Here is a 26640-nt window from a genome sequence, read left to right as displayed (position 1 = left end):
ATCGAGGGCGTCTCAACTAAAAATGTCCTTTATCGTTTGCTTTAGCAGATTGGATTTTCACTCACTGGCGCCAGTAGCTCCTTTGCGTGTTTCAGGTTCTCTGAATAACACAGGCTTGTGCAATCTATTCACAATGTTTTCCTTTCAGAGTATTCAAGGCTGTGAATGCTGGTGGTCTTTATGTTGAACAGTAGGGTCCAATACCAAACGCATTTCGGGGCTCTAGGTGGCCCCTTCCAAAGTGGGTTTTGGAAATTTTCTTAAATATTTTAAGAATTGCTTCTAAAATTCAAAGCCTTCTAACGTCTTAAAAAAATATGACATTTCCAAAATGATGCCAACATAAAGTAGACATATGGGGAATGTTAAGTAATAAATATTTTATGAGCTATCACTTTATGTTTTAAAAGCAGAGAAATCGAAATTTAGAAAATTGCTAATTTTTCAAATTTTTTAGTAAATTTGGGATTTTTTCATAAATAAAGGTGAAATATATTGACTTAAATTTATCATCAAGTACAATGTGTCACGAGAAAACAGTCTCTGAAAGTGACATATGTCAGATTTGCAAAATTAGGCCTGGTCAGGAAGGAAGCAAATGGCCCGGATTTGAAGTGATTAAAGTTTTAAAGCATCTAAAAACTTTAAAGCTTTCCGGTATTGAGTTCCGTCCTAGGGGCTTAATACCAGAAAAAAGTTTTATCCTAATGCATTCTGAATAGAGAGCAATCCATTTAGTATGCGTCAGGATAGATTCAGGCCAAAATTCCGGAACACTTGCCGGAATGCCTGATCAATTTTCCATTGAAATGCTTTAATGCCGGATCCAGCACCAACTGTTCCGGCAAAACTGATCCGGTTTTCCCCATCTGTGCATGCGCAGACCTTTAAAAATGCAAAATAAATAAATACCGGATGTGTTTTTCCAGATGACACCGAAGAGACTGATACGGTGTTTCAATACATTTGTTAGATGGATACGTCTACAAATGCTATCCGTTTGCGCACGGATTTCCGGATCCGGCAACGCAAGTGTGAAAGTACCCTTAATGAAGTAGAGGGGTCAATGTCACTAACTTTGGCAGGCTAGGATAGAGGGGTTTAATAGTTTTTTGGTCAGCCCCTGGTAACCTTAATGTGACTTTTTTTTTTGCTGTTAAAATGAACAGCGATGGCACATGTGATCATCTCTTTAAATGTATCCAAATTAATGTGTCTCCTGTCATCTGCTTTCCTATATTTGTTTTTTACCCTCTGACATTATACACAGGGAGCCCTGCAGTACACAAATTATCTATACAATCATGGACAGCTCTGCAGCATGCACTGCATAGTTACACACATTTTCTTTGGGGACATTGAGGGAATTTACTAAGCGTGGCATTTCATTCATACATATGGAGCATCTTTGCCTGTTGGCTTAGGCTACTTTCACACTGCCGTTTCTGGGTCCGCCTGTGAGATCAAGTTTCAAGGCTCTCACAAGCGGCCCCAAACGGATCAGTTTAGCCCCAATGCATTCTGAATGGATAAGGAATGCATCAGTTTGGCTCCTTTCCGCCTCCATTCCGCTCTGGAGCCAAACGGATCCGTCCTGACTTACAATGTAAGTCAATGGGGACAGATCCGTTTACATTGACACAATATGGTGCAATTGTAAACGGATCCGTCCCCCATTGACTTTCAATGTAAGTCAGGACAGATCCGTTTGACTTACACTTAGACTTTTTTTTGACTGAGTAATGCAGACTGATCCGTTCTGAACGGATACCAGCGTTTGCATTATAGGTGCGGATCCGCCTGCAGATACCAGACGGATCCGCACCTAAACGCAGATGTGAAAGTAGCCTTACATTTACTCTCTAATTTATTCTAGATGACTGGGATTAGTAATTTGATATATTCCTTTTTTTTCTACAGGCTGTCAAGGAGTTCAGGTAGAAGAAATTTGGAGTTTAGAACAAGAACACTTTGAAGATCTAGAGTAAGCTCATTGTTAATTGTTTAGTGCTATAGTATTTCATAAACTGCTACTTTTAATACAATTCATTTTTCTATTTTACATATTTTTATTCCAATGAAAAATACAAATTTATGTACTGCTGTGTCCTTAACACTACGGTTGACAAGTGGTTCAACTAGGGAGGAGTTGAGTGTGGTGACACAATTTGAACACCACGCCACATTATTTACTGGCTAGGTATGCCCTACCACTGCCTAAGAGGTGCACTGCCTAAAACCCTGATAAATCCACCTCCTTCCTCCACTCACCTCAGTACTGGTGGCGCATGTGCCTCCTATGCGCTTTATTGTTTACTATTACCATCAAGCTTTCCTACTGTATGTCCTACTAGATGTTTACCAATAAAAGATGACTGGTAAAGCTGAATAAAATAGATTGATGATTTCTAGACAACATTGTTATCATTCAGCTGGAAAATACCATGCTTGTGCCAGTGCTGGAGATGCTAAGGCTACTGGAGCCTGGACTAGGTACTTTAAGTAGTCAGTATCTAGATACTTAAATGTGTTGAAACCCTTAAAGGGGTTGTGTAAGAAAAGTGAGGGCCCCCCACAAACACACACTTTACTGGACCTGTAAAGGGAAGATTGCCTACCTGCTTCCCGGTGCTGGCTCCCTGCAGCTTCTCCTCCAGACCTGTGATGTTCCGATGAGCTCCCTCGATGTAAAACTTCAGCTTGACATCGCCACAGCCAATCATTGGCCACGACGGAGACCATATCCTATTGCATCATGTGAGCATTTGTTAAGTCTGAAAGGGAGCTGGTCCCTGCCGCTGCCAGTGATTGATTTATTTTTTGGGGTCAGTCAAAACGGATGTTTACATCAAGGGAGCTCAGCAGAGCATCGCAGGCCTGGAGGAGAAGCGCTCTGAAGCAGGTAATCTGCCCTTTACAGGTTTGCAAAAAATAAAATTGTTTTCCCTCTTGGACAACCCCTTTAACAAAGTTAGATTTTCTATCTATTTCAATGTATGTAGGCTTCACAGGAAATGTTTTTCTGATCTGTTCACATGGTTGTGGTGCTGTGCATGTCCTAGATACAAAACTGCTCCCCCTACAGGTGATGTCTTAAAACACTGTTGGTCACCGTGTGGAACGGCACCTAAAATTAGAGCATAGACCCTTAAGAGCATAGAAACTTAAGAAAGGTTAGTATACAGTTGGAAAATATGTACTAAGAGAGTCATGTTCTAAGTGCAAATTTCACTTAGAAGCAGTAGATCACTGTAGAAATAGAATGACCGTATCTTCCGGTGGTTGTTTCTCATTGGCCCCAGAAAGAAAAAGATCTTGCGAAACAACTGAAAATTTAGCAATTAAAACAGACACATTCGTAAACACTTGTACATTTTGTGAGAAAATCCTAACTTTGTGACCTTCCTTAATCTATGTGGACAATTGAATGTTACATTCTACCATTCTGTGTTTCAGGCCTGTACAAGGTTTAATTTTCCTTTTTAAATGGCAACAAGGGGAAGAGCCATCTGGATCCATAGTGCAAGACTCCCGACTGGAAACAATATTTTTTGCGAAACAGGTAGATCCGTTATTTCTTTGCCTGATTTCTTTTGTTTTTTGTGTTTTACAGTGTGTAAGGGTACTTTCACACTTGTGTTATTGGATTCCGGCAGGCAGTTCCGGCAATCTGTATGCAAACGGATACCATTTGTAGATGGATACGGATCCGTCTCACAAATGCATTGCAATACCGGATCCGTCTCTCCAGTTGTCATCCGGAAAAACTGATCCAGTATTTATCTTTTTCACATTTTTATAAAGGTCTTTGCATGCGCAGACCGCAAAACCAGATCAGTTTTTCCAGAACACTTGGGGCCGGATCCGACAATGTATTTCAATGGAACATAATACCGGATCCGGCATTCCGGCAAGTATTCCGGAATTTTGGACTAAGAATATACTGCAGCATGCTGAGATATTTTCTCCGTCCAAAAAACGTGCAGTGACTGAACTGAAGACATCCTGATGTATCCTGAATGGATTTCTCTCCATTCAGAATGCATTAGGATAAAACTGATATTTTTTTTTCTGGTATTGAGGACAGAACCCAATACCCAAGTGTGAGAGTACCCTAACACTATATCAATACAGCTTCATGAGAGATCGGTCAAACGAATTGAATGAGTTTCTGTGAGGAGGTAAGTTCTAGACTTGACAGCGGCGAATCAATGGATGTCGTATACCTGGACTTCTCCAAAGCATTTGACACTGTACCGCATAAAAGGTTAGTATATAAAATGAGAATGCTCGGACTGGGAGAAAACGTCTGTATGTGGGTAAGTAACTGGCTGAGTGATAGAAAACAGAGGGTGGTTATTAACGGTACATACTCAGATTGGGTCACTGTCACTAGTGGGGTACCTCAGGGGTCAGTATTGGGCCCTATTCTCTTCAATATATTTATTAATGATCTTGTAGAAGGCTTGCACAGAAAAATATAAATTTTTGCAGATGACACTAAACTGTGTAAAGTAACTAACACTGAAGAGGACATTATACTGCTACAGAGGGATCTGGCCATGTTGGAGGTTTGGGCAGAGAAGTGGCAGGTGAGGTTTAGCAAGTTTCCAAGACTACTCAGGTCTCTTCTTCAGGCATGTGTTAACACAGTATGTGAAGATTCATATATTTATACACAGAGCCGTCTTTAATATTGATTGGACCCTGGGCAAGAATTTACTTGGGCCCCCCCACCCCCCCGGAATTTGCTGTACTTGCTATACAGCAGCACTTACCTATCACGTCCAGGGCCTCCAGGTGACGTCTCCTCTCTGTCATCATCTTCTCTGTAGCTCTTCTCTCTCATCATCTTCTCCACTCGGTCTGGACAACTTCTCTCAGCCGCCTCGTCTCTGCAGAGTGTGACACACAGACATCTTAGCTTCCTCACATTCTATCATTATCCCCCAACTGGAGTCCCCACAGTGTTATCCTGCTGCTTGCTGTGCCCCCCCCCCCCCCCCCAGGGGTCAAGCTATAGGGGGTGCAGAGGTAGCAGTCGCTACCGGGCCCAGGAGCATGAAGGGGCCCAAAGACACTTGTGCCGCATAAGAAGACACACAAAGCACTGAGGCCATGAGCCTTTAGTTACTCCCCTGCCCCCCCCAATACCCCCAAATACTATCCTGAAGAAACATTACTGCCCCCCATATTAATAGTGCTCCTCATAGTCCCACCAATAGTAATTCCCTTCTAGAATGCCCTCATTAGTAACACTGCCCCAACCGTGATAATGCTCCTCAACAAGGCCCCCATTATTAGAAGAGCCCTCCCATATTAATAATACCCTCACAGAGTCCCCAGTAGAAATAAGGCCCCATATTGTTCCCCCAGTGGTAATAAAGCTCCCTACAGACCCCTCAGTAGTAATAAGGCCCCCATAGTGCGCTTAGTAGAAAAAAGGCGGATCTATAAGACCCTCATATAGAGCCCCCAGTAGTAATGCACCAAAATACAATACGGATCCATCCTGACTTACATTGAAAGTCAATGGGTAACAGATCCGTTTACAATTGCACCATTTCGTTTAAATGCAAAGGGATCCGTCCCCATTTACTTACATTGTAAGTCAGGACGGATCCGTTATCGGACACAAAAACGCCGCTTGCAGCATTTTGGGGTCCGCCTCCAAAACGGAACGGGGGGCTGTATGGAGCCGAACTAATGCAAACTGATGCATTTGGGGCTGCTTGTGAGAGCCTTGAAACGGATCTCACTAGCGGATCCCCAAACCCAAGTGTGAACGTAGCCTAAACATTAAGTCCCATGTACATAAACATCATTCCCCCCCACCATCCACTTTCAACATACAGTCCCATGTAAATAACATCACTCCCTCCCCCAGCCACCTCAAGCACACAGTTCCATGTCAATAACCTCCCTCCCTTCAGCCCTAACATACATCCTAGTTAAATAACTACAACTCCCAGCATTGCTCTGCCTCTCCCTGTCCCTTCACTTACCTCTCCAGTCCTCATATACAGACATCAGCATTAGGCTCCTTCTCCTCTTCACTCCGGTCCAATCCTGCACTGGTCACATGATCCAGGTCATCCTATCACAGCCTGTTTTGCTGATCACATGACCTGTGATGTCACCACAGGTCCTTCACCTCTTCCCAGTGTATTAGATTCAATTGTATTGCCGTTCTGTGTACGGCAATACAGTTGTATCTAGCATGCAGGCAGGACATTCGGGGCCTGGGACAAAACATCAGGGGCCCAGGCCCCGAATGTTTAAGGCCTCTTTCACACTTGCGTTGTCCGGATCCGGCGTATACTCCACTTGCCGGAATTACACGCCGGATCCGGAAAAACGCAAGTGTACTGAAAGCATTTGAAGACGGAACCGTCTTCCAAATGCGTTCAGTGTTACTATGGCACCCAGGACGCTATTAAAGTCCTGGTTGCCATAGTAGGAGCGGGGAGCGGGGGAGCGGTATACTTACCGTCCGTGCGGCTCCCGGGGCGCTCCAGAATGACGTCAGAGCGCCCCATGCGCATGGATGACGTGATCCATGTGATCACATGATCCATGCGCTTGGGGCGCCCTGACGTCACTCTGGAGCGCCCGGGGAGCCGCACGGACGGTAAGTACACTGCTCCCCGCTCCCCGCTACACTTTACCATGGCTGCCAGGACTTTAGCGTCCCGGCAGCCATGGTAACCACTCTGAAAAAGCTAAATGTCGGCTCCGGCAATGCGCCGAAACGACGTTTAGCTTAAGGCCGGATCCGGATCAATGCCTTTCAATGGGCATTAATTCCGGATCCGGCCTTGCGGCAAGTGTTCCGGATTTTTGGCTGGAGCAAAAAGCGCAGCATGCTGCGGTATTTTCTCCGGCCAAAAAACGTTCCGTTCCGGAACTGAAGACATCCTGATGCATCCTGAACGGATTTCTCTCCATTCAGAATGCATTAGGATAATCCTGATCAGGATTCTTCCGGCATAGAGCCCCGACGACGGAACTCTATGCCGGAAGACAAGAACGCAAGTGTGAAAGAGCCCTTAACCTAGCGACGCAGTCACTAGTGAATGGGAGTCTGTTAACGGAGCTCCCTTGGGCCCCCAGGAGCAACTGGGCCCTGTTTATACATAAAAGTACATAGGAATAGTACGGTGGATAAGACAAGTGATGTAAAGCAGATCAATATGAAAGAGAAGTAAACAGACAGTTGTAGCAGCAAATAGTTCCAGCAATTACAGATGGAGTGTGAACAGTTTATTTTCTGTCCGCAATGGGAACGCAACCAAACGGAATGCAATGTATTTTGGTGCATTCAGTTTTGTCCCCATTGACAATGAATTCTATTCTATGATGGATCTCAATAGCTGAATAGAAAGGGCTAATGTGAAAGTAGCCTAAGGCCTCTTTCACACTTGCGTTGTCCGGATCCGTCTTGCACTCCATTTGCCAGAGGTGCCCGCCGGATCCGTAACAACGCAAGTGAACTGAAAGCATTTGAAGACGGATCCGTCTTCAAAATGCGTTCAGTGTTACTATGGCACCCAGGACGCTATTAAAGTCCTGGCTGCCATAGTAGTAGTGGGGAGCGGGGGAGCGGTATACTTACAGTCCGTGCGGCTCACGGGGCGCTCCAGAATGACGTCAGAGCGCCCCATGCGCATGGATAACGTCGTCCATGAGTGTGGGGCGCCCTGACGTCACTCTGAAGCGCCCCGGGAGCCGCATGGACGGTAAGTATACTGCTCCCCCGCTCCCCACTACACTTTACCATGGCAACCAGGACTTTAGCGTCCTGGCAGCCATGGTAACCATTCAGAAAAAGCTAAACGTCGGATCCGGTAATGCGCCGAAACGACGTTTAGCTTAAGGCCGGTTCTGGATTAATGCCTTTCAATGGGCATTAATTCCGGATCCGGCCTTGCGGCAAGTGTTCAGGATTTTTGACCGGAGCAAAAAGCGCAGCATGCTGCAGTATTTTCTCCGGCCAAAAAACGTTCCGTTCCGGAACTGAAGGCATCCTGATGCATCCTGAACGGATTTCTCTCCATTCAGAATGCATTAGGATAATCCTGATCAGGATTCTTCCGGCATAGAGCCCCGACGACGGAACTCTATGTCGGAACCCAACAACGCAAGTGTGAAAGAGCCCTAACACTGTGCAAAGATATTTTTACCTCCACATAGTTATGAATCATCTGTATTCATGAGGGGAGCACTTCCTTTCACCTCTCCTGCTTCTCTCAGCAGTGCCACGGACGGATCCGCTTTAACGCGTTAATATAGTGTACTATTTTTATTTTTTTTTCATATTTTACACTACTAGAATAATTTATCCTTATGATTTTTTTCTTCTTCCCAAATAGGTAATAAATAATGCATGTGCCACACAAGCAATTGTAAGCATATTGCTAAACACAACCCATCCTGATGTAAATTTAGGAGAAACACTGTCTGAATTTAAAGAATTCACCCAAACTTTTGATGCAGCTGTAAGTACTCAGTCAGGTTTGTTGCACTATTTGTAGCACATCCTTAATAAATGTGTAATGTTCTTTCACTTTAAAGGATTTTCTAAGTCTATGAAAATAAAATATAACACTTCAGTTGGTTACTGTGTGACAGATTAATGCTGAATGAGCTCCTTGATGCATGCTTTGATAAGGGCTCATGCACACGAACGTGTGCCGGCCAGGCCCGCATTTACGACCTGCAAACATCGGGTCCGCAAAATACGACCCTCGGCCGTGTGCACACTACATCATGGATGTGGACCCATTCACTTGAATGGGTCCACAATCTGGAAGGTATGGTGTTGAACAGAGGCAAGGAACCCCAATGAAGAACTATGGAGTGCTTCCGTGGGGTTTCTCTCCATCCCTCCACAATGCAAAAGAATAGAACATGTTCTATTTTTTTGTGGTGCGGACGGATCACAGACCCATTCAAGCAAATCGCAGTCCCCAATTCACAGAATGGCCGGGCCATGCCCGTGTGCATGAGCCCTAAAGCTGAGCACACACATATACAGCGGCAGTGTACAGAATCGCACACACACATATACAGCGGCAGTGTACAGAATCGCACACACACATATACAGCGGCAGTGTACAGAATCGCACACACATATACAGCGGCAGTGTACAGAATCGCACACACATATACAGCGGCAGTGTACAGAATCGCACACACATATACAGCGGCAGTGTACAGTACCGCACACACTTATACAGCGGCAGTGTACAGAATCGCACACACACATATACAGCGGCAGTGTACAGAATCGCACACACATATACAGCGGCAGTGTACAGAATCGCACACACATATACAGCGGCAGTGTACAGAATCGCACACACATATACAGCGGCAGTGTACAGAACCGCACACACATATACAGCGGCAGTGTACAGAACCGCACACACATATACAGCGGCAGTGTACAGAACCGCACACACATATACAGCGGCAGTGTACAGAACCGCACACACATATACAGCGGCAGTGTACAGAACCGCACACACATATACAGCGGCAGTGTACAGAACCGCACACACATATACAGCGGCAGTGTACAGAACCGCACACACATATACAGTGTACAGAGTAGAGCCGTTGCGATACCAAATTTTTGATTCGATTTCGATACCTTAAAGTATTGCGATACTCTATAATTCGATACTACGCAAAAAAATAACAAAAAAAGCCACGTGCCTTCTGCATTTAAAATAAATGGCGAATCGCCCTGTTTTATTTTTATTTTTCTATTCTGGCGTTCACCACATAGATTTTTTAAATATTTTAATAGTTTGGACTTTTCTGACGTGGCGATATATGATAGGTTTATTTTTTATATATGAAATTGTTACCCCAAAAAATAGGATAGGACTGTTCTATTATGGGCCGAACGTTTCATAAAATGCGGAATGCATGCAGCTTTTTTTGGTGTTTTTTTTTTTTTGCCGTGGTATTGAGTATCGCAATACTTTTTTATGGTGTCGAAAGCGAATCAAAATTTTGGTATCGTTACAACCCTACGCCAATCTGATCGGTGTAGCGTTGTCACAATACCAACATTTTGATTTGGTTTCAATTTTGGCAACTAAAAATTTAATTTGGCTCCTAAATTTTTCAGTTCAGGAGCCAATGGCTACTAGGTATTTTATTTTTATTTGGAGCACTGCACTGCACTACACCGATTACATCATAATTCACGTTCCAATACTTCTTGGAGCATGTTCAGTCCTTTTTTCATAATTCTAGTATGGGCACCTTCTGTGTATTTCACCTCTCCATTAGCCTCCTGGACTATATCACAACGATTCACAGAACAACTATGAACAACTGCAGCAAAGTATACAATGGAGTTTAACAGCATCTGAATCTTCCAGGGTACCTAAGGGGCACACAGTCTACTGTGATAGGCACTTGTTGGAGTTAGAGGAGTGGTTTAGTGTAGAAAAAAAATTATAAAAGGGAGATGCAGATCTGTAGCAAAAAATGCCTGTGTACATGACACCGATGAAATCAGTACAAAACAGGAGGACACCTGGTGGGCATGGAATGTACTGCACCAAGTAAAAAACTTGTGATAAAATCACTAATAAATATATATATATATATATATATATAGATCGTATCATACAGTGAGCAATGACTGATGTCAATAAAATGAGCAATAAAGCGAGGTCCCAAAGGGCCGTAATTCATAAAGGCACGAGTCAGAAGGAAATCATTCATATGTTCATTACCAGACAACTTAGAGAAAAAGAACAAAAGGCATAAGCATATGACGCTGGCCACCCATGTCATCCTTTTATAGTAAATTACATTATGTTGTGGGCTAATTCATATGCTCTCATTGCGCCAGTTCCGGCAAACAAAGTGTGGCGCGTGGATGGTAGACAGTTGCACGCAGCCTGTGGGGGATGTAAATCACGTGGCCGACGCTAACGGGGGAATTTAAAAACTCTGAAAGCAAACCCTTATTATATTATTCCATACCTAAGATAGGATATGTAGACTATACTCTGTAATAGAATTATTATAAAAATAAATCATTATAAATGAATCATTTTATGTCTGGAATCGGAGTCACAAAATAGATACACCCATACTTCAGTACAAATATCTTCATTATGAAAAATAAAAACTTAGAATGTATTGTAAGTGATCGCTCTCTCACAGGGGGTTGCAATCACAGATTTCTCATCTGACAACGGGGTTGAAGTCCAAATGGTGCTTTATTCTGGCACTTCAGCACCATCACAAACATAAGCCAAAATAAACACCTGCCCGTCTGGGCTCTAGCTAAGGGCCCTTGCACACGACCGTATGCCGTCGTCTTCCTCTCCCCAGTCATACACAGAGGGTTGTCTTATCCCTCCTTGATTATAGCCCAGCTGACCTCACGTGTGATCTCCTCAGCTAAAGGGAATACCTGTAGTGGACTAGGGGTGTGGACTGAGAGACTCCCACTACCAACCTGTCTCCCAGTCCAAAAAAATCCAGCTCATACAACTTTAAACAAAACAATCTCCAGCAAGCTGTGCCTTGCTGAAGCAGCACTATTTCTGGATTTCAGTTATCTCACCCAGCTAAACTAAACCACCGGGTGAAATGCATGCACTTCCCCCACCATACCTCTACCCAGTGCTCCAGACTAAAAAAAATACCTAGTAGCCATTGGCTCCTGAACTGAAAAATTTAGGAGCCAAATTAAATTTTTAGTCGCCAAATCAAAACCAAATCAAAATTTTGGTATCGTGACAACGCTACACCGATCAGATTGGCGTAGGGTTGTTTCGACACCAAAATTTTTATTCGCTTTCAACACCATAAAAAAGCATTGCAATACTCAATACCGCGCAAAAAAAAAAAAACACCAAAAAAAGCCGCGTGCATTTCGCATTTTATGAAACGTTTGGCCCACCATAATAGAACAGTCCTATCCTATTTTTTGGGGTGACGAGGTGAAAAAAAAATCGCGAATGCTCACCACATAGGAGATATTTTTTAATAGTTTAGACTTTTCGGACACAGCGCTAGTAATACCTCCAAAAATAGTTATTACTTTACATTCCCCATATGTCTACTTCATGTTTGGATCATTTTGGGAATGATATTTAATTTTTTGGGGATGTTACAAGGCTTAGAAGTTTAGAAGCAAATCTTGAAATTTTTCTGAAAATTTCGAAAACCCAATTTTTTGGGACCAGTTCAGGTCTGAAGTCACTTTGCGAGGCTTACATAATAGAAACCACCCAAAAATGACCCCATTCTAGAAACTACACCCCTCAAGGTATTCAAAACTGATTTTACAAGCTTTGTTAACCCTTTAGGTGTTCCACAAGAATTAATGGAAAATACAGATACAATTTCAAAATTTCACTTTTTTTGGCAGATTTTCCATTTTAATAATTTTTTTTCAGTTACAAAGCGTTAACAGCCAAACCAAACTCAATATTTATGGCTCTGATTCTGTAGTTTACAGAAACACCCCATATGTGGTCGTAAACCGCTGTACGGGCACACGGCAGGGCGCAGAAGGAAAGGAATGCCATACGGTTTTTGGAAGGCAGGTTTTGCTGGACAGTTTTTTTTGACACCATGTCCCATTTGAAGCCCCCCTGATGCACCCCTAGAGTAGAAACTCCAAAAAGTGACCTCATTTTAGAAACTACGGGATAGGGTGGAAGTTTTGTTGTTACTAGTTTAGGTACATATGATTTTTGGTTGCACTAGATTACACTTTTTGTGAGGCAAGATAACAAGAAATAGCTGTTTTGGCACCGTTTTTTTTTTTTTTTTGTTATTTACAACATTCATCTGACAGGTTAGGTTATGTGGTATTTTATAGACCAGGTTGTCACGGACGCGGCGATACCTAATATGCATACTTTTTTTTAATGTAAGTTTTGCACAATGATTTCATTTTTGAAGCAAAATAAATCATGTTTTAGTGTTTCCATAGTCTGAGAGCCATAATTTTTTCAGTTTTTGGGCCATTACCTTGGGTAGGGTATGATTTTTGCGGGATGAGATGACCGTTTTATTGGCACTATTTTTGGGTGCGTGTGACTTTTTGATCTTGCTATTACACATTTTGTTTAAGGTGACAAAAAATGTTTTATTTAGCACAGTTTTTATTTTACATTTTTTACGGTGTTCATCTGAGGGGTTAGGTCATTTGATATTTTTATAGAGCCGGTCGATACGGACGTGGCGATACCTAATATGTATACTTTTTTTATTTATGTAAGTTTTACACAATAATATCATTTTTGAAACAAAAAAAATGATGTTTTAGTGTTTCCATATTCTGAGCCATAGTTTTTTTTATTTTTTGGGCGATTGTCTCAGGTAGGGGCTCATTTTTTGCGGGATGAGGTAACGGTTAAATTGGTACTATTTTGGTGGGCAAACGCCTTTTTGATCGCTTGCTGTTGTACTTTTTGTGATGTAAGGTGACCAAAAAATTGTTTATTTAGCACAGTTTTTTTTTTTTTTTTTTACGGTGTTCATATGAGGGGTTAGGTCATGTGATATGTTTATAGAGCCGGTCGATACGAACGCGGCGATACCTAATATGTATACTTTTTTTTCCCCCCTATTTTTTACCAATTTTTTTTCACTTTATTTGGGGAAAATGACGTTTTTGTTTATTTTTACTTGAAACTTAATTTTTGGGGGGGGAAACTTTTATTTTTTAAACTTTTTTTTTCACTTAATTTTTGGTCCCATTTTGGGACTTCAACTTTTGGGGGTCTAATCCTTTTCAATGCATTCCAATACTTCTGTATTGGAATGCATTGGCTGTATGAGTAATACACTGTGTATTACTCATACAGCTTCTGGGGCCTGTGAGATCCAGGGGGCTGGATCTCACAGGCTCGTCACCGGAAGGCAGCGCGATTCGTTCCTTAGACATCGCGCTGCCTTCCATGCCATCGGGTCCCCCCTACAGCCGCATGAGGACCCGATGGCACCGCCACACGCCACCATCGCAATAGGTAAAAGCTGCAAACCGCAGGTCTGAATTGACCTGCGGTTTGCGGCGATCGCCGACATGGGGGGGGTCACGGGACCCCCCCGGGCATTTAGCTGAAGTGCCTGCTCAATGATTTGATCAGGCACCGACTTCCGATCACCGCCCGCTGCGCGGCGGTGATCAGAAATGCACAGGGCGTACAGGTACGTCCTGTGTCCTGAAGAGGTTAAACTTAATATTTTAGGGTACTTTCACACTAGTGTTTTTCATTTCCGGCATAGAGTTCCGTCACAGGGGCTCTATACCGGAAAAGAACTGATCAGACATATCCCCATGCATTCTGAATGGAGAATAATCCGTTCAGTTTGCATCAGGATGTCTTCAGTTCAGTCATTTTGGCTGATCAGGCAAAAGATAAAACCGCAGCATGCATTTTTCCCCATAGGAATGTATTAGTGCCGGATCCGGCATTCAAAATACCGGACTGCCGGATCCATCCTTCCGGTTGAACCGTGCGATTTTCACGCATGGTTGATAGGATGAAAGTCTATTCACTGTATTATTTTCCCTTATAACATGGTTATAGAATGCTTAGTAGAAGGTCAATATAATAAACATTATATACACCCCAGTATAATAAACATTGGTGGCGCAGTGCACCTCCTCCAGTGTAATAAACATTGGTGGCGCAGTGCGCCCAACACCCCAGTATAATAAACATTGGTGGCGCAGTGCGCCCCCCCCAACACCCCAGTATAATAAACATTGGTGGCGCAGTGCACCCCCCCAACACCCCAGTATAATAAACATTGGTGGCGCAGTGCGCCCCCCCCCAACACCCCATTATAATAAACATTGGTGGCACAGTGCGCCCCTCCCAATACCCCATTATAATAAACATTGGTGGCGCAGTGCGCCCCCCCCAACACCCCAGTATAATAAACATTGGTGGCACAGTGCGCCCCCCCCAACACCCCAGTATAATAAACATTGGTGGCGCAGTGGGCAGTGTAAATGAGGGTTAAAAAAAAAATAATTAACTCGCCTCCTCCAATTGATTGCGTAGCTGCCGGTCTCCTGTTCTTTCTTCAGGACCTGTCAAAGGACCTATGGTGACATCACTGTGCTCATCACATGATACATCACCATGGTAATGGACCATGTGATGGAGCTCAGTGACGTCACCACAGGTCCTGAAGAAAGAACAGGAGACCGGCAGCTACGCGATCAATTGGAGGAGGTGAGTTAATATTATTTATTTTTTTTAACCCTCATTGGCACTGCCCACTGCGCCACCAATGTTTATTATGTTGGGGGGGGGCGCACTGCGTCACCAATGTTTATTATACTGGGGGGGCGCACTGTGCCACCAATGTTTATTATACTGGGGTGTTGGGGGGGGGGGCCGCACTGAGCCACCAATGTTTATTATACTGTGGGGAGGGGGGGGGGCACAGGAGATGATAGCTCTCTGCCCCGCCGCCGATGGTCTATTCAGCAGCGCATTGGAGGAGTCTCTCCCTCCCCCCTGTGCTGCCGCCGCTAATAAGAAGAGACGGGAGGAGGAGGAGGGGCTGTGGCCACTGCGCCACCAATGAAGATAACTGACCTGTTAATACAAATACAGGAGGCGGGTGCCGGAATCAAATAAGCTGCACCCGATCTCTATGACAGGGAGGTGCGATCCGCTGCAGTTAACCCCTCAGGTGCAGCTCCCTGTCATAGAGGTCGGGTGTCGGCTATTTGATTCCAGCACCCGCCTCCTGTATTTGTATTAACAGGTCAGTTATCTTCATTGGTGGGGCAGTGGCCACAGCCCCTCCTCCTCCTCCCGTCTCTTCTTATTGGCGGCGGCAGCACAGGGGGGAGGGAGAGACTCCTTCTCCACTGCGCTGCTGAATAGAACATCGGCGGCGGGGCAGAGAACTATCATCTCCTGTGCCCCGCCGCTGTATTCAATGGCAGAGCTGCTGCGGCGGCGGGTCTAGTCGCAAATGGCGACAAGACTAAAAAGTCTTGTCGCCATTTGTAAATTCTAAGTCGCATTGGCGACCATTTTGGTCGCCATCTGGAGCCCTGCTACCGTGCACTTTATCACAGTATATTTAAAACTTACTGTATATAAGGAGAGAGGACGTCTATATACGGTATATTTATATCTCGGTCGGCTCTTGCACGCAACTGTATTTTTCATCTGCGTACTATGCATATTTTTTGCAGATAGAACACTGAACTATTATGGCAACACACATTTATTTTTTCTGCAAATTAAAGAACATGTCCTATTCTGGCCCGTATAGCGGACAAGCATAGTTATTTCTGTTGATGGGAGTGAGAAAATGGTGAAATGGCAGCATTTCTTACTCAAAATCAGCCCCAAAAACTCCTCAAAACAGCCTTCCATTAATTTTAATTGAAAGCACAACAAACAGCTCTGTATGTGTCCATGCGTTTTTGCGTGTTTAATGCACGAGCTGAAAAACGCACTGAAAAATAACGTGCAGATTCCTCACTAAATTTTGTAGACTGACTTAAAAAATCCATTGTGTGAACATAACTTAAAACTGGAGCTGTTAGTTTGTTCATAGAGCAGTAGTGCTCACAGAATAAGGGCTCATGCACATGAACATTATTTTTTTCCGTTACGGTTTTTTACAGATCTGTATGTGTAACTATTCACTTCAATGGGGCTTGAAAAAAAAGGGAAATTACTCCATATGCATTCTGTGTCTGTATGTCCATTCCACCAAAAAAATAGAACATGTCCTATTCTTGTCCGTTTTGCAGACAAAGACAGGCATTCTTACAATGGATCCACAAAAAATGGATGCAACACGGACATCACAAGGATTTTATCAGTTTTTCCCTTACGCCCATGACAGCACCCTTGAGAGACCGCCTCCATCCAGGACAGGAAACAGGAACTTTCGTGGAGAGCTCATAAGGAGGAGCATGGCCCCAAGACCACCAGTTCCTGTTTCCTGTCCTAGACAGGGACGGTTCGTGGAGAAAACAAGAAGGTTAGGCTGCAGGGCCCCGGAGAACTATTTCGAAGTGGGGTTACCTGTTCCGGCGTAAGTCTCCTCTAGGAGCCGCCGGCCGGAGTCTGGTGCTGCTGCTGGGGTCTGGCTTTCGCCGCACTGCCGCTACTCTGCAGTCCCGGCCGCACTGAGAGGTGCGCCCGACACGCTGGTCCCTCCTGACAGTGTTCAGGCGGGCCGGGGCCTCCTCACCATCCTTCTCTGGGGAGAGAAAATCTCGCGATCCAAGCGAGATCCGGTCTCGGCGTCGAGACTTCCGGTATTTGGAACGCATGTAGCGTGCGTTCCGGAAGTAGGAAGTGCTTCTCCTACTTATGGCCGCAGATGGTTTCAGCAGGACCCGACCGAGGGAATCGAACCCAAAGGAGGCGCACGGTCAGCAGCAGCCCAGCCAGCCTTATTGGAAGCCAGATTTTTTGGATCCTGGGAGTTACTCTACCCCACAGCAGTATGGAGGAGGAGAGTGCCCAACGCGCCGATCAGCAGGAGGGTCATGAGAGCAGACGGGTACTCCTGGTGGGGTAAGGGGGATCATTCCCCATCACTTGTTGTTTGTAGTCAGGCTAAATCTCCTTTCCCTCTTTTCCTTCTTGCTTTTTAGACTATAAAAGAGGGCCCTAGGAAGGCAATTTCAAAAACCAGAGGGAAGGAATGTGCCGTCTGTAAAAAGAAACTTGCCCCCTCTTGGTCGAAAAAATTATGTCAACGTTGCATTGAGAAACTAGTGGAGGAGGAGTCCCCATCCCTTTTGCAGAGTATTAGGGAGATGGTGAAGACAGAGGTCTCGGATTCTTTGAAAGATTTCAAAAAGAGCTTCCCCTCTGTAGCCTCAAGCTCCCTTGGAACCAGATCAGGCACAGCTAATAAATCTGACTCGGATCCCTTAGAAGATAGTGATACAGGAGAAATCCTAGATAGCCCAGACTCCTCCCAGGATGAAGAATCCACGGGCAGGCCACTTTTTTCCCCAGATGATACGGAAGCTTTATTGAAAGCGATTCGTGCGACCATGAAGCTAGACGAATCCAAAGACCCAAAATCCGTTCAGGATATCATGTTTGGTGACCTCGGGCAGAAAAAAATCTAGAGTTTTTCCCGTAAACGAGAATATAAAATTCTTAATACAGAAGGAATGGGAAAGACCCGATAAAAAAAATTTTGTCCCTAAAAATGTGAAAAGGAAATATCCTTTTGATGAGGCAGACTCAGTAAAATGGGACAGGCCTCCTAAGTTGGATGCACCGGTTGCAAAAATCTCAAAAAAAATCAGCTCTACCGTTTGAGGACCTGGGTACTCTTAAAGACCCTATGGATAAACGAGCAGAGGTTTACCTTAAAAAAGTTTGGGTGACCTCAGCTCAAGCGTTCAAACCAAATATTGCCGCCACATCCACTGCTAGGTCTCTGAAATTATGGCTGGAAGAATTAGAATCCCACATTCAGAATAAAACCCCGAGAGATCAATTGTTATCCGTTTTTCCCACTCTACTTAAAGCAGTAGACTTTATTTCTGATGCCTCGGCAGATGCTCTAAAATTAAATGCTAGGTCAGCTGCTCTTTCTAATTCAGCCAGACGGGCTATTTGGCTAAAAGGATGGTCAGGAGACACTGGATCAAAAAAGCTTTGTGCAATTCCTTGTCAGGGCGATTATCTTTTTGGGTCCGTCTTGGACGACCTTTTGGATAAAGCTTCGGACAATAAAAAAGGATTCCCTGTCTCCAGACCCCTGAGAAAACAACGGTTTTTTCGCAAAAACAAGAAAGAATTTTTTAGGGGCCAGAGGAAAGACTTCAGAGCAGACAACAAGAATAGGAAAAGTAAGGGTTTCCTCTTTAGTTCCCAATCCTCCTCAACCTCTAAACCATCACAGCAATGACGGTTTCTCTCCCGTGGGTGGCAGACTTTCTCTCTTCCCTTACGCTTGGGAGAAAATCTCCTCAAGCCCCTGGATTTTAAGCGTGATAAGAGAAGGGTTTTGTCTAGAGTTTGTCTCTCACCCACCAGACAGATTCAAAATTACAAATTTTCTAGGGAATTCAGGGAAAAATCTAGCTTTACAACAGGAGATTGCATCCTTACTTCAAAAAAATGTTCTGATTCCGGTGCCGGAGGCGGAGAGAGGCAGGGGGTTCTACTCTTCCCTTTTTCTGGTTCCCAAACCGGATGGAACATTCAGAACAATCATAAATCTGAAAGATCTAAATCAGTTTCTCTCCTACAAAAAATTCAGAATGGAATCCATCCAATCAGTTTTAAAACATCTTTTCGGGGGCTGTTTCATGGCTACAATAGATATAAGAGATGCGTACTATCACATCCCTATTCAGGCAGACTGTCAAAAATTCCTCAGAGTCGCTGTCTCCATAGGAAGTCACATTCAGCACCTACAATATTCAGCCCTTCCCTTTGGGATTTCTCAAGCTCCAAGGCTTTTCACGAAAGTCATGGCTCATATAAGAGAAAGAGACATTCTAGTGATTCCTTACCTAGACGATCTCCTGGTGGTAGCAGAGTCAGAATCCCTTCTCGAAATACACCTCAAAAAAGTAGTGCAGATCCTAGAAGACCTCGGCTGGCAAATAAACTGGGAAAAATCACATCTAATACCTTCCCAAGTTCGTGTCTTCTTAGGAATGATGCTGGACTCAAATAAACTACTTTGTATCCTACCCCAAGACAAGATTCAGAGATTAATACAACAGGTTCACTCCCTGATATCTACAAAAAACCCCACTATCAGACAAGCAATGGCGGTCTTGGGCAGAATGACTTCCACTATACCAGCGGTCAGGTGGAGCCATCTTCACTCCAGACCCCTACAGTGGCAAATTCTGAAGGAATGGCAGGGTACCCTACGCCCATTAGACACACCCCTCACACTCACCCCCCAAGTGATCCAGTCTCTTCGCTGGTGGCTGAATCCTGTAAACCTGTCCCAGGGACTCCCTTGGATCCAACAAAATTTTGTTACCCTTACCACCGACGCAAGTCCTTCCGGTTGGGGGGCCTGTTGCCTAGGGTACTTAAGGCAAGGTGTTAGGGGAAGAGAGCAGAGTCTAGACTCCCAAAACATGAGGGAACTGAGAGCGGTTTTTCTCGCCTTAAAAGAATTTCTTCCTCTACTTCAGGGAAAAGCTATAAAAGTTTTTTCGGACAACGCCACAGTTGTCTCCTACTTAAACAAGCAAGGAGGAACCAGATCAGAAAATCTTATGCAGTTAACAACGGATATATTTTCCCTTATAGTTCCCTCTGTCCCGTCCCTTATGGCAGTACATCTAAAAGGTACAGAAAACAAGGTGGCAGATTTCCTAAGCAGAAATACACTAGACCAGGGGGAATGGTGTTTGAATCAAATGGTCTTCGATCAAATAATTCAACTTTGGGGTCGCCCTCATCTGGACTTATTTGCTACCAGAGAAAACAGAAAGTGTCATCTTTTCTTTTCCCTCAGCGCGAGAGATTCACCAACAGGGATAGATGCCTTCTCCCTTCACTGGCCGAACCAGCTCCTCTACGCCTTTCCTCCGTTAAGACTTCTTCCAAGATTCCTACAGAAGTTGAGACAAGAAAGAACGACAGTGATCTTAATTGCTCCATTCTGGCCCAGAAGAACCTGGTTCACTTTGTTAAGGAAGCTATCCTTGACAGACCCCTGGATTCTCCCGGAGAGGCAAGACCTTCTGTCCCAAGGACCGGTCAACCATCCGAATGTGAGGCAGTTACACTTAACAGCATGGCTCTTGAGGGGGAAATCCTAGAAAGTAGAGGACTCTCCAAGAAGGTAGTTTCCACCTTACTATCCTGCAGAAAGGACATCACATCGTCCATTTATCTCAGAATCTGGAACACCTTCCAAAAGTTTGCCAAAGATCCGGTCAATCCTTTAAATCCTCCACCTATGTGTAAGGTTTTAGATTTTCTGCAAGCAGGTCATGAAAAGAATTTGAGGCCAAGTACTCTTAAGGTACAGGTATCTGCTTTGAGTTCATTCTTTGACTCTCCCATCGCTAACCACCCGTGGGTCCGAAGATTTTTTAAAGCCATCAGCAGGCTTAGACCTATATCTGGACCTTCAGTTCCCCCCTGGGACCTCAACTTGGTCCTCACTAGCCTCATGGAGCCTCCCTTTGAGCCACTTAAAGAGTTACCCATAAAAATCCTGTCCTTCAAAACAGCTTTTCTTGTGGCAATTACCTCAGCAAGGAGGGTTGGTGAGATTTCGGCTTTTTCTACTTCACCACCTTACACTAACATCCTAGATGATAGGGTACTCATTAAACCAGACCCTTCCTTCTTACCGAAAATGGTTTCTATGTTTCACAGAACACAGGATATTATCCTTCCTTCCCTGTGTCAAAATCCGAGAAATAAAAAAGAGGAAAAACTCCATTGTTTAGATGTAAAAAGATGTCTATCCCATTATCTGGAGGTTACTAGTCAGTGGAGGAAAACCTCAAAACTTTTCATTCAATTTAGTGGGAAAAATAAGGGTCTCCCAGCTTCTACTAAAACCCTTTCCAGATGGATCGTGAGAGCCATTAATTTGGCCTATTCTTCAACTGGAAAGGCTCCCCTGGGGGGTTTTGGTGCTCATTCCACAAGATCAGTTTCCACCACTTGGGCAGAAAGGGCCGACGCTACCTTAGAACAGATTTGTAGAGCAGCCACATGGCAGTCGCCGGGCACCTTCTTCCGTCACTACAGATTAGACCTAGGCTCTAGAGAACAACTAGCCTTCGGTAGGAAAGTCCTCCAGGCAGTAGTCCCACCCTAAAGAATAAAGGGGTTTCTATTCTATTCGTCTCTCAAGGGTGCTGTCATGGGCGTAAGGGAAATTTAAGATTACACTTACCGGTAATCACTTTTCCTTAAGCCCATGACAGCACCCGGGTTTATTCCCACCCTATATAGAATTAATACTAATTAAAAAAAAATAAAAATAAAAATAAAAAAAATATATAGATATATAGGAAAAAATAAATAAATAAATCATATATACAAAAAACAATGTGTGTAAGAGTGTGGTCTAGGACAAGTTCTTGCGATTAACTGGTGGTCTTGGGGCCATGCTCCTCCTTATGAGCTCTCCACGAAAGTTCCTGTTTCCTGTCCTGGATGGAGGCGGTCTCTCAAGGGTGCTGTCATGGGCTTATGGAAAAGTGATTACCGGTAAGTGTAATCTTAAATTTTGGAAAATCTGTGTTTTGCGGACCGCAAAATACATACGGCCGTGTGCATGAGCCCTTACTCTGTTTCCCCTAAAACAACAAACAAAAGAGTGAGTGGTCATTAAAGGGGTTAAAGTACATAATATTTAATAAAAAATGTATGAAAAAATGCCTCCTCAAATGTTGTCCTCATAATGTTAGACCTGTAAAAAAACAAAACAAAAAAAACATGAAATGGCTTAACCACCTCAGCTCCCCTACCTTAAACACCCTTAAAGGGGTTATCCGAGTTAATAAAAAAAATAAAAAAAAACACTTAAAATCCATCAGGATATACATATAATTTGGTTAAGCTTGATTTTATCAAGTTAAAACCCATATTTACATCTTTTCATGGTTCTGTCATTGCTTTGTTTACATGCTGAAGTACAAGGTGAGGGGGCCTATAACAACAAAGCCTGAGCTCTGCCTCATGAATATTTCTGGGCGTGAACAACCTGACTTTTCCTTCACCCTGCTCTGCACTTTGCATAAAAATAAATAAATACACACACAGGGCAGAAGATCTTCCTGTCACATTGCAGCTGTACAGTAGAGATGGGAAGTTCGGATCTTTTTCATGAATCGGTTCATTTGAATCAGTTCACTCAAAAGAACCGATTCATGAATCGGATCTTCGGTTCACTTCCTGAGCCTAAGCAAGTGAACTGAAGATCAATGCGCATGCTCAGCTCATCGAATCTTTGGTTCACTTGCTGAGTCGGCTCTCAAGTGAACTGAAGGTCAGGAGGGACTTGCTCCTGGCAAACACAGCTCTGCTGCAGTGAATGCAGTGGAGCAGACTGTGATGTAGTGGCTATAGTTATTGCAGGGACTCAGAGAATTGTCTGAGAGTTTATTAGTCAAAAGAATCGTGTCACCGAGTCCCTACCAGACTTCCTGCTATGCTACACTGCTGCATGCACCCTGTACACACACAGCTCTGCTACATGCTATACTACACACCCTGTACACACACAGCTCTGCTACATGCTATACTACACACCCTGTACACACACAGCTCTGCTACATGCTATACTACACACCCTGTACACACACAGCTCTGCTACATGCTATACTACACACCCTGTACACACACAGCTCTGCTACATGCTATACTACACACCCTGTACACACAGCACTGCTACATGCTATACTACACATCCTGTACACACAGCTCTGCTACATGCTATACTACACATCCTGTACACACAGCTCTGCTACATGCTATACTACACACCCTGTACACACAGCTCTGCTACATGCTATACTACACACCCTGTACACACAGCTCTGCTACATGCTATACTAAACACCCTGTACACACACAGCTCTGCTACATGCTATACTACACACCCTGTACACACACAGCTCTGCTACATGCTATACTACACACCCTGTACACACACAGCTCTGCTACATGCTATACTACACACCCTGTACACACACAGCTCTGCTACATGCTATACTACACACCCTGTACACACACAGCTCTGCTACATGCTATACTACACACCCTGTACACACACAGCTCTGCTACATGCTATACTACACACCCTGTACACACACAGCTCTGCTACATGCTATACTACACACCCTGTACACACACAGCTCTGCTACATGCTATACTACACACCCTGTACACACACAGCTCTGCTACATGCTATACTACACACCCTGTACACACACAGCTCTGCTACATGCTATACTACACACCCTGTACACACACAGCTCTGCTACATGCTATACTACACACCCTGTACACACACAGCTCTGCTACATGCTATACTACACACCCTGTACACACACAGCTCTGCTACATGCTATACTACACACCCTGTACACACACAGCTCTGCTACATGCTATACTACACACCCTGTACACACACAGCTCTGCTACATGCTATACTACACACCCTGTACACACACAGCTCTGCTACATGCTATACTACACACCCTGTACACACACAGCTCTGCTACATGCTATACTACACACCCTGTACACACACAGCTCTGCTACATGCTATACTACACACCCTGTACGCACACAGCTCTGCTACATGCTATACTACACACCCTGTACGCACACAGCTCTGCTACATGCTATACTACACACCCTGTACGCACACAGCTCTGCTACATGCTATACTACACACCCTGTACGCACACAGCTCTGCTACATGCTATACTACACACCCTGTACGCACACAGCTCTGCTACATGCTATACTACACACCCTGTACGCACACAGCTCTGCTACATGCTATACTACACACCCTGTACGCACACAGCTCTGCTACATGCTATACTACACACCCTGTACACACACAGCTCTGCTACATGCTATACTACACACCCTGTACACACACAGCTCTGCTACATGCTATACTACACACCCTGTACACACACAGCTCTGCTACATGCTATACTACACACCCTGTACACACACAGCTCTGCTATATGCTATACTACACACCCTGTACACACACAGCTCTGCTATATGCTATACTACACACCCTGTACACACAGCTCTGCTATATGCTATACTACACACCCTGTACACACACAGCTCTGCTGCATGATGTACTAATGACCCCAGCGCTTCCATGAATTTTTGATAATCAAGTGGATGTGCGCTTGCAAAATGCCGCACAAACCCTCATCCAGCTGATTTCTGTGTGGCCGCATCACTTGCGGTATAGAGCTCTGGCAAGGTATAGAAATTTTCCAGAACACCGGCAGTGTAAAATAACTAAAGGACGGATTCGTCCTTCCGGTCTGCGCATGCGCAGACTGGGAAAACTGAGAAAAAGACTGCCAGAGGGATCCGTCCATCCACATGGCAAATGGATCGACGGATCCATCCTTTTGGTGCATTCGTAGACGGATCCGTTCTTGCAATGCATTTCTAGACGGATCCGCACACGGATTAGTCTACAAATGTTGTCAGTTGACAAACCGATCGGCAGATCCGGCAGGCAGCTCCGACTACGGAACTGCCTGCCGGATCACACTAAGGCTCCATTCACACGTACGTTGTGTGTTGCGGACCCGCAAATTGCGGATCTGCAACACACCCGCCCGCCACCCCTATAGAAATGCCTATTCTTGTCCGCAAGCTGCGGACAAGAAAAGGACATGTTCTATCTTTTGCGGAGCTGCGCACCTGAAGATCGGGGTGCTGTCCGCATCCATTCCGTCACTATAGAAAATGAATGGGTCCGCACCCGTTCCGCAAAATTGCGGATCGAATGTGGACCCATTTGCGGATGTGTGAATGGAGCCTAAGTGTACTTTCACACTAGAGGCAGGATTGATCCAACAGGCTGTTCACCCTATCAGATCAGCCCTGTCGCTATTTGGCCGTGCCGCTGGACTGCCGCTCTGTCCCCATTGACTATAAAGGGGACGGTGGTGGAGCTATGGCGCAGCACGGCAGTGCACAGCGAGCTGCCGCTTGACTAAAAGTACTGGATTTCCGACTTTTTAGGGTACTTTCACACAGCATTAGTGTGATCCGGCAGGCAGTTCCATCGTCTGAGCTGCCTGCTGGATCCGCCGATCACTGTGACAACTGACAGCATTTGTAGACGGATCCAGGTGCGGATCCGTCTAGAAATGTATTGCAATAACGGATCGGTCTATCCGCTTGTCATGCGGATGGACGGATCCCTCTGGTAGTCTTTTTCACAGTATTCCCGGTTTGTGCATGCGCAGACCGGAAGGACGGATTCGTCCTTCAGTTGTTTTGCAACGCCGTATCCGCAAGGCAGCTCCGTCGTCGGAGCTGCGTGCCTGCTGGATCCGCCGATCAGTGTGACAACTGACAGCATTTGTACACGGATCCAGGTGCGGATCCGTCTAGAAATGCATTGCAATAACGGATCCGTCCAGCGGCATGGCCAAATAGCGGCAGGGCAGATCCGACAGGGTGAACAGCCTGTCGGATACGTCCTGCCGCTAGTGTGAAAATATCATTAGCATTATCTGTATCTAAGCAATATCTATATTATTCAAATATATATTCAATATGGATATTGCTTAGATAAATCCATATATTGGTGGCAGATAAGGATTTTATATAGCTGAATAATGATGATGATGATGATGGCCAATTATTTATTTATATTTCCCAGGGGGTGTTCAATGTGTACTAGTGTGGAGGGGGGGGACGGGACCAGGGCTGTAATAACGATCCCCAGATGCAGAGGGGAACGTTTACAAACTGCCACCTCTAGCCCCAGTGAATGCAGGAGGGACAAACATACCCTGTGCTGCTGGAGAAGAGATCACCTCGGCTCTGGTATGTACTGCACATGAGTGATCGCATAGCAGAGCAGAGGCAGTGAGGAGAGCTGGAGAGGGGCGGGCACCAGAGGCTCTGACGTTTC

General features: G+C 44.7%; 1 protein-coding gene across 2 annotated transcripts in view; it reads left to right on the top strand.

The window, feature by feature from the left end:
- UCHL5 (ubiquitin C-terminal hydrolase L5) overlaps nt 1-26640 on the top strand; it is a 180500-nt gene that overhangs the window by 39831 nt on the left and 114029 nt on the right. For both annotated transcript variants that reach the window (XM_040407688.1, XM_040407687.1), the window contains exons 2-4: nt 1921-1984; nt 3457-3562; nt 8373-8498. In XM_040407688.1, the coding sequence (XP_040263622.1) occupies nt 1921-1984; nt 3457-3562; nt 8373-8498 (296 nt within the window). The remainder of the gene's footprint in view (nt 1-1920; nt 1985-3456; nt 3563-8372; nt 8499-26640) is intronic.

Source organism: Bufo bufo, chromosome 9, assembly GCF_905171765.1.
Source record: "Bufo bufo chromosome 9, aBufBuf1.1, whole genome shotgun sequence".
Classification (NCBI taxonomy): Eukaryota; Metazoa; Chordata; class Amphibia; order Anura; family Bufonidae; genus Bufo; species Bufo bufo.
Note: the sequence above shows the minus strand (reverse complement) of the source record. Positions and strands in the feature narration are given on the sequence as shown.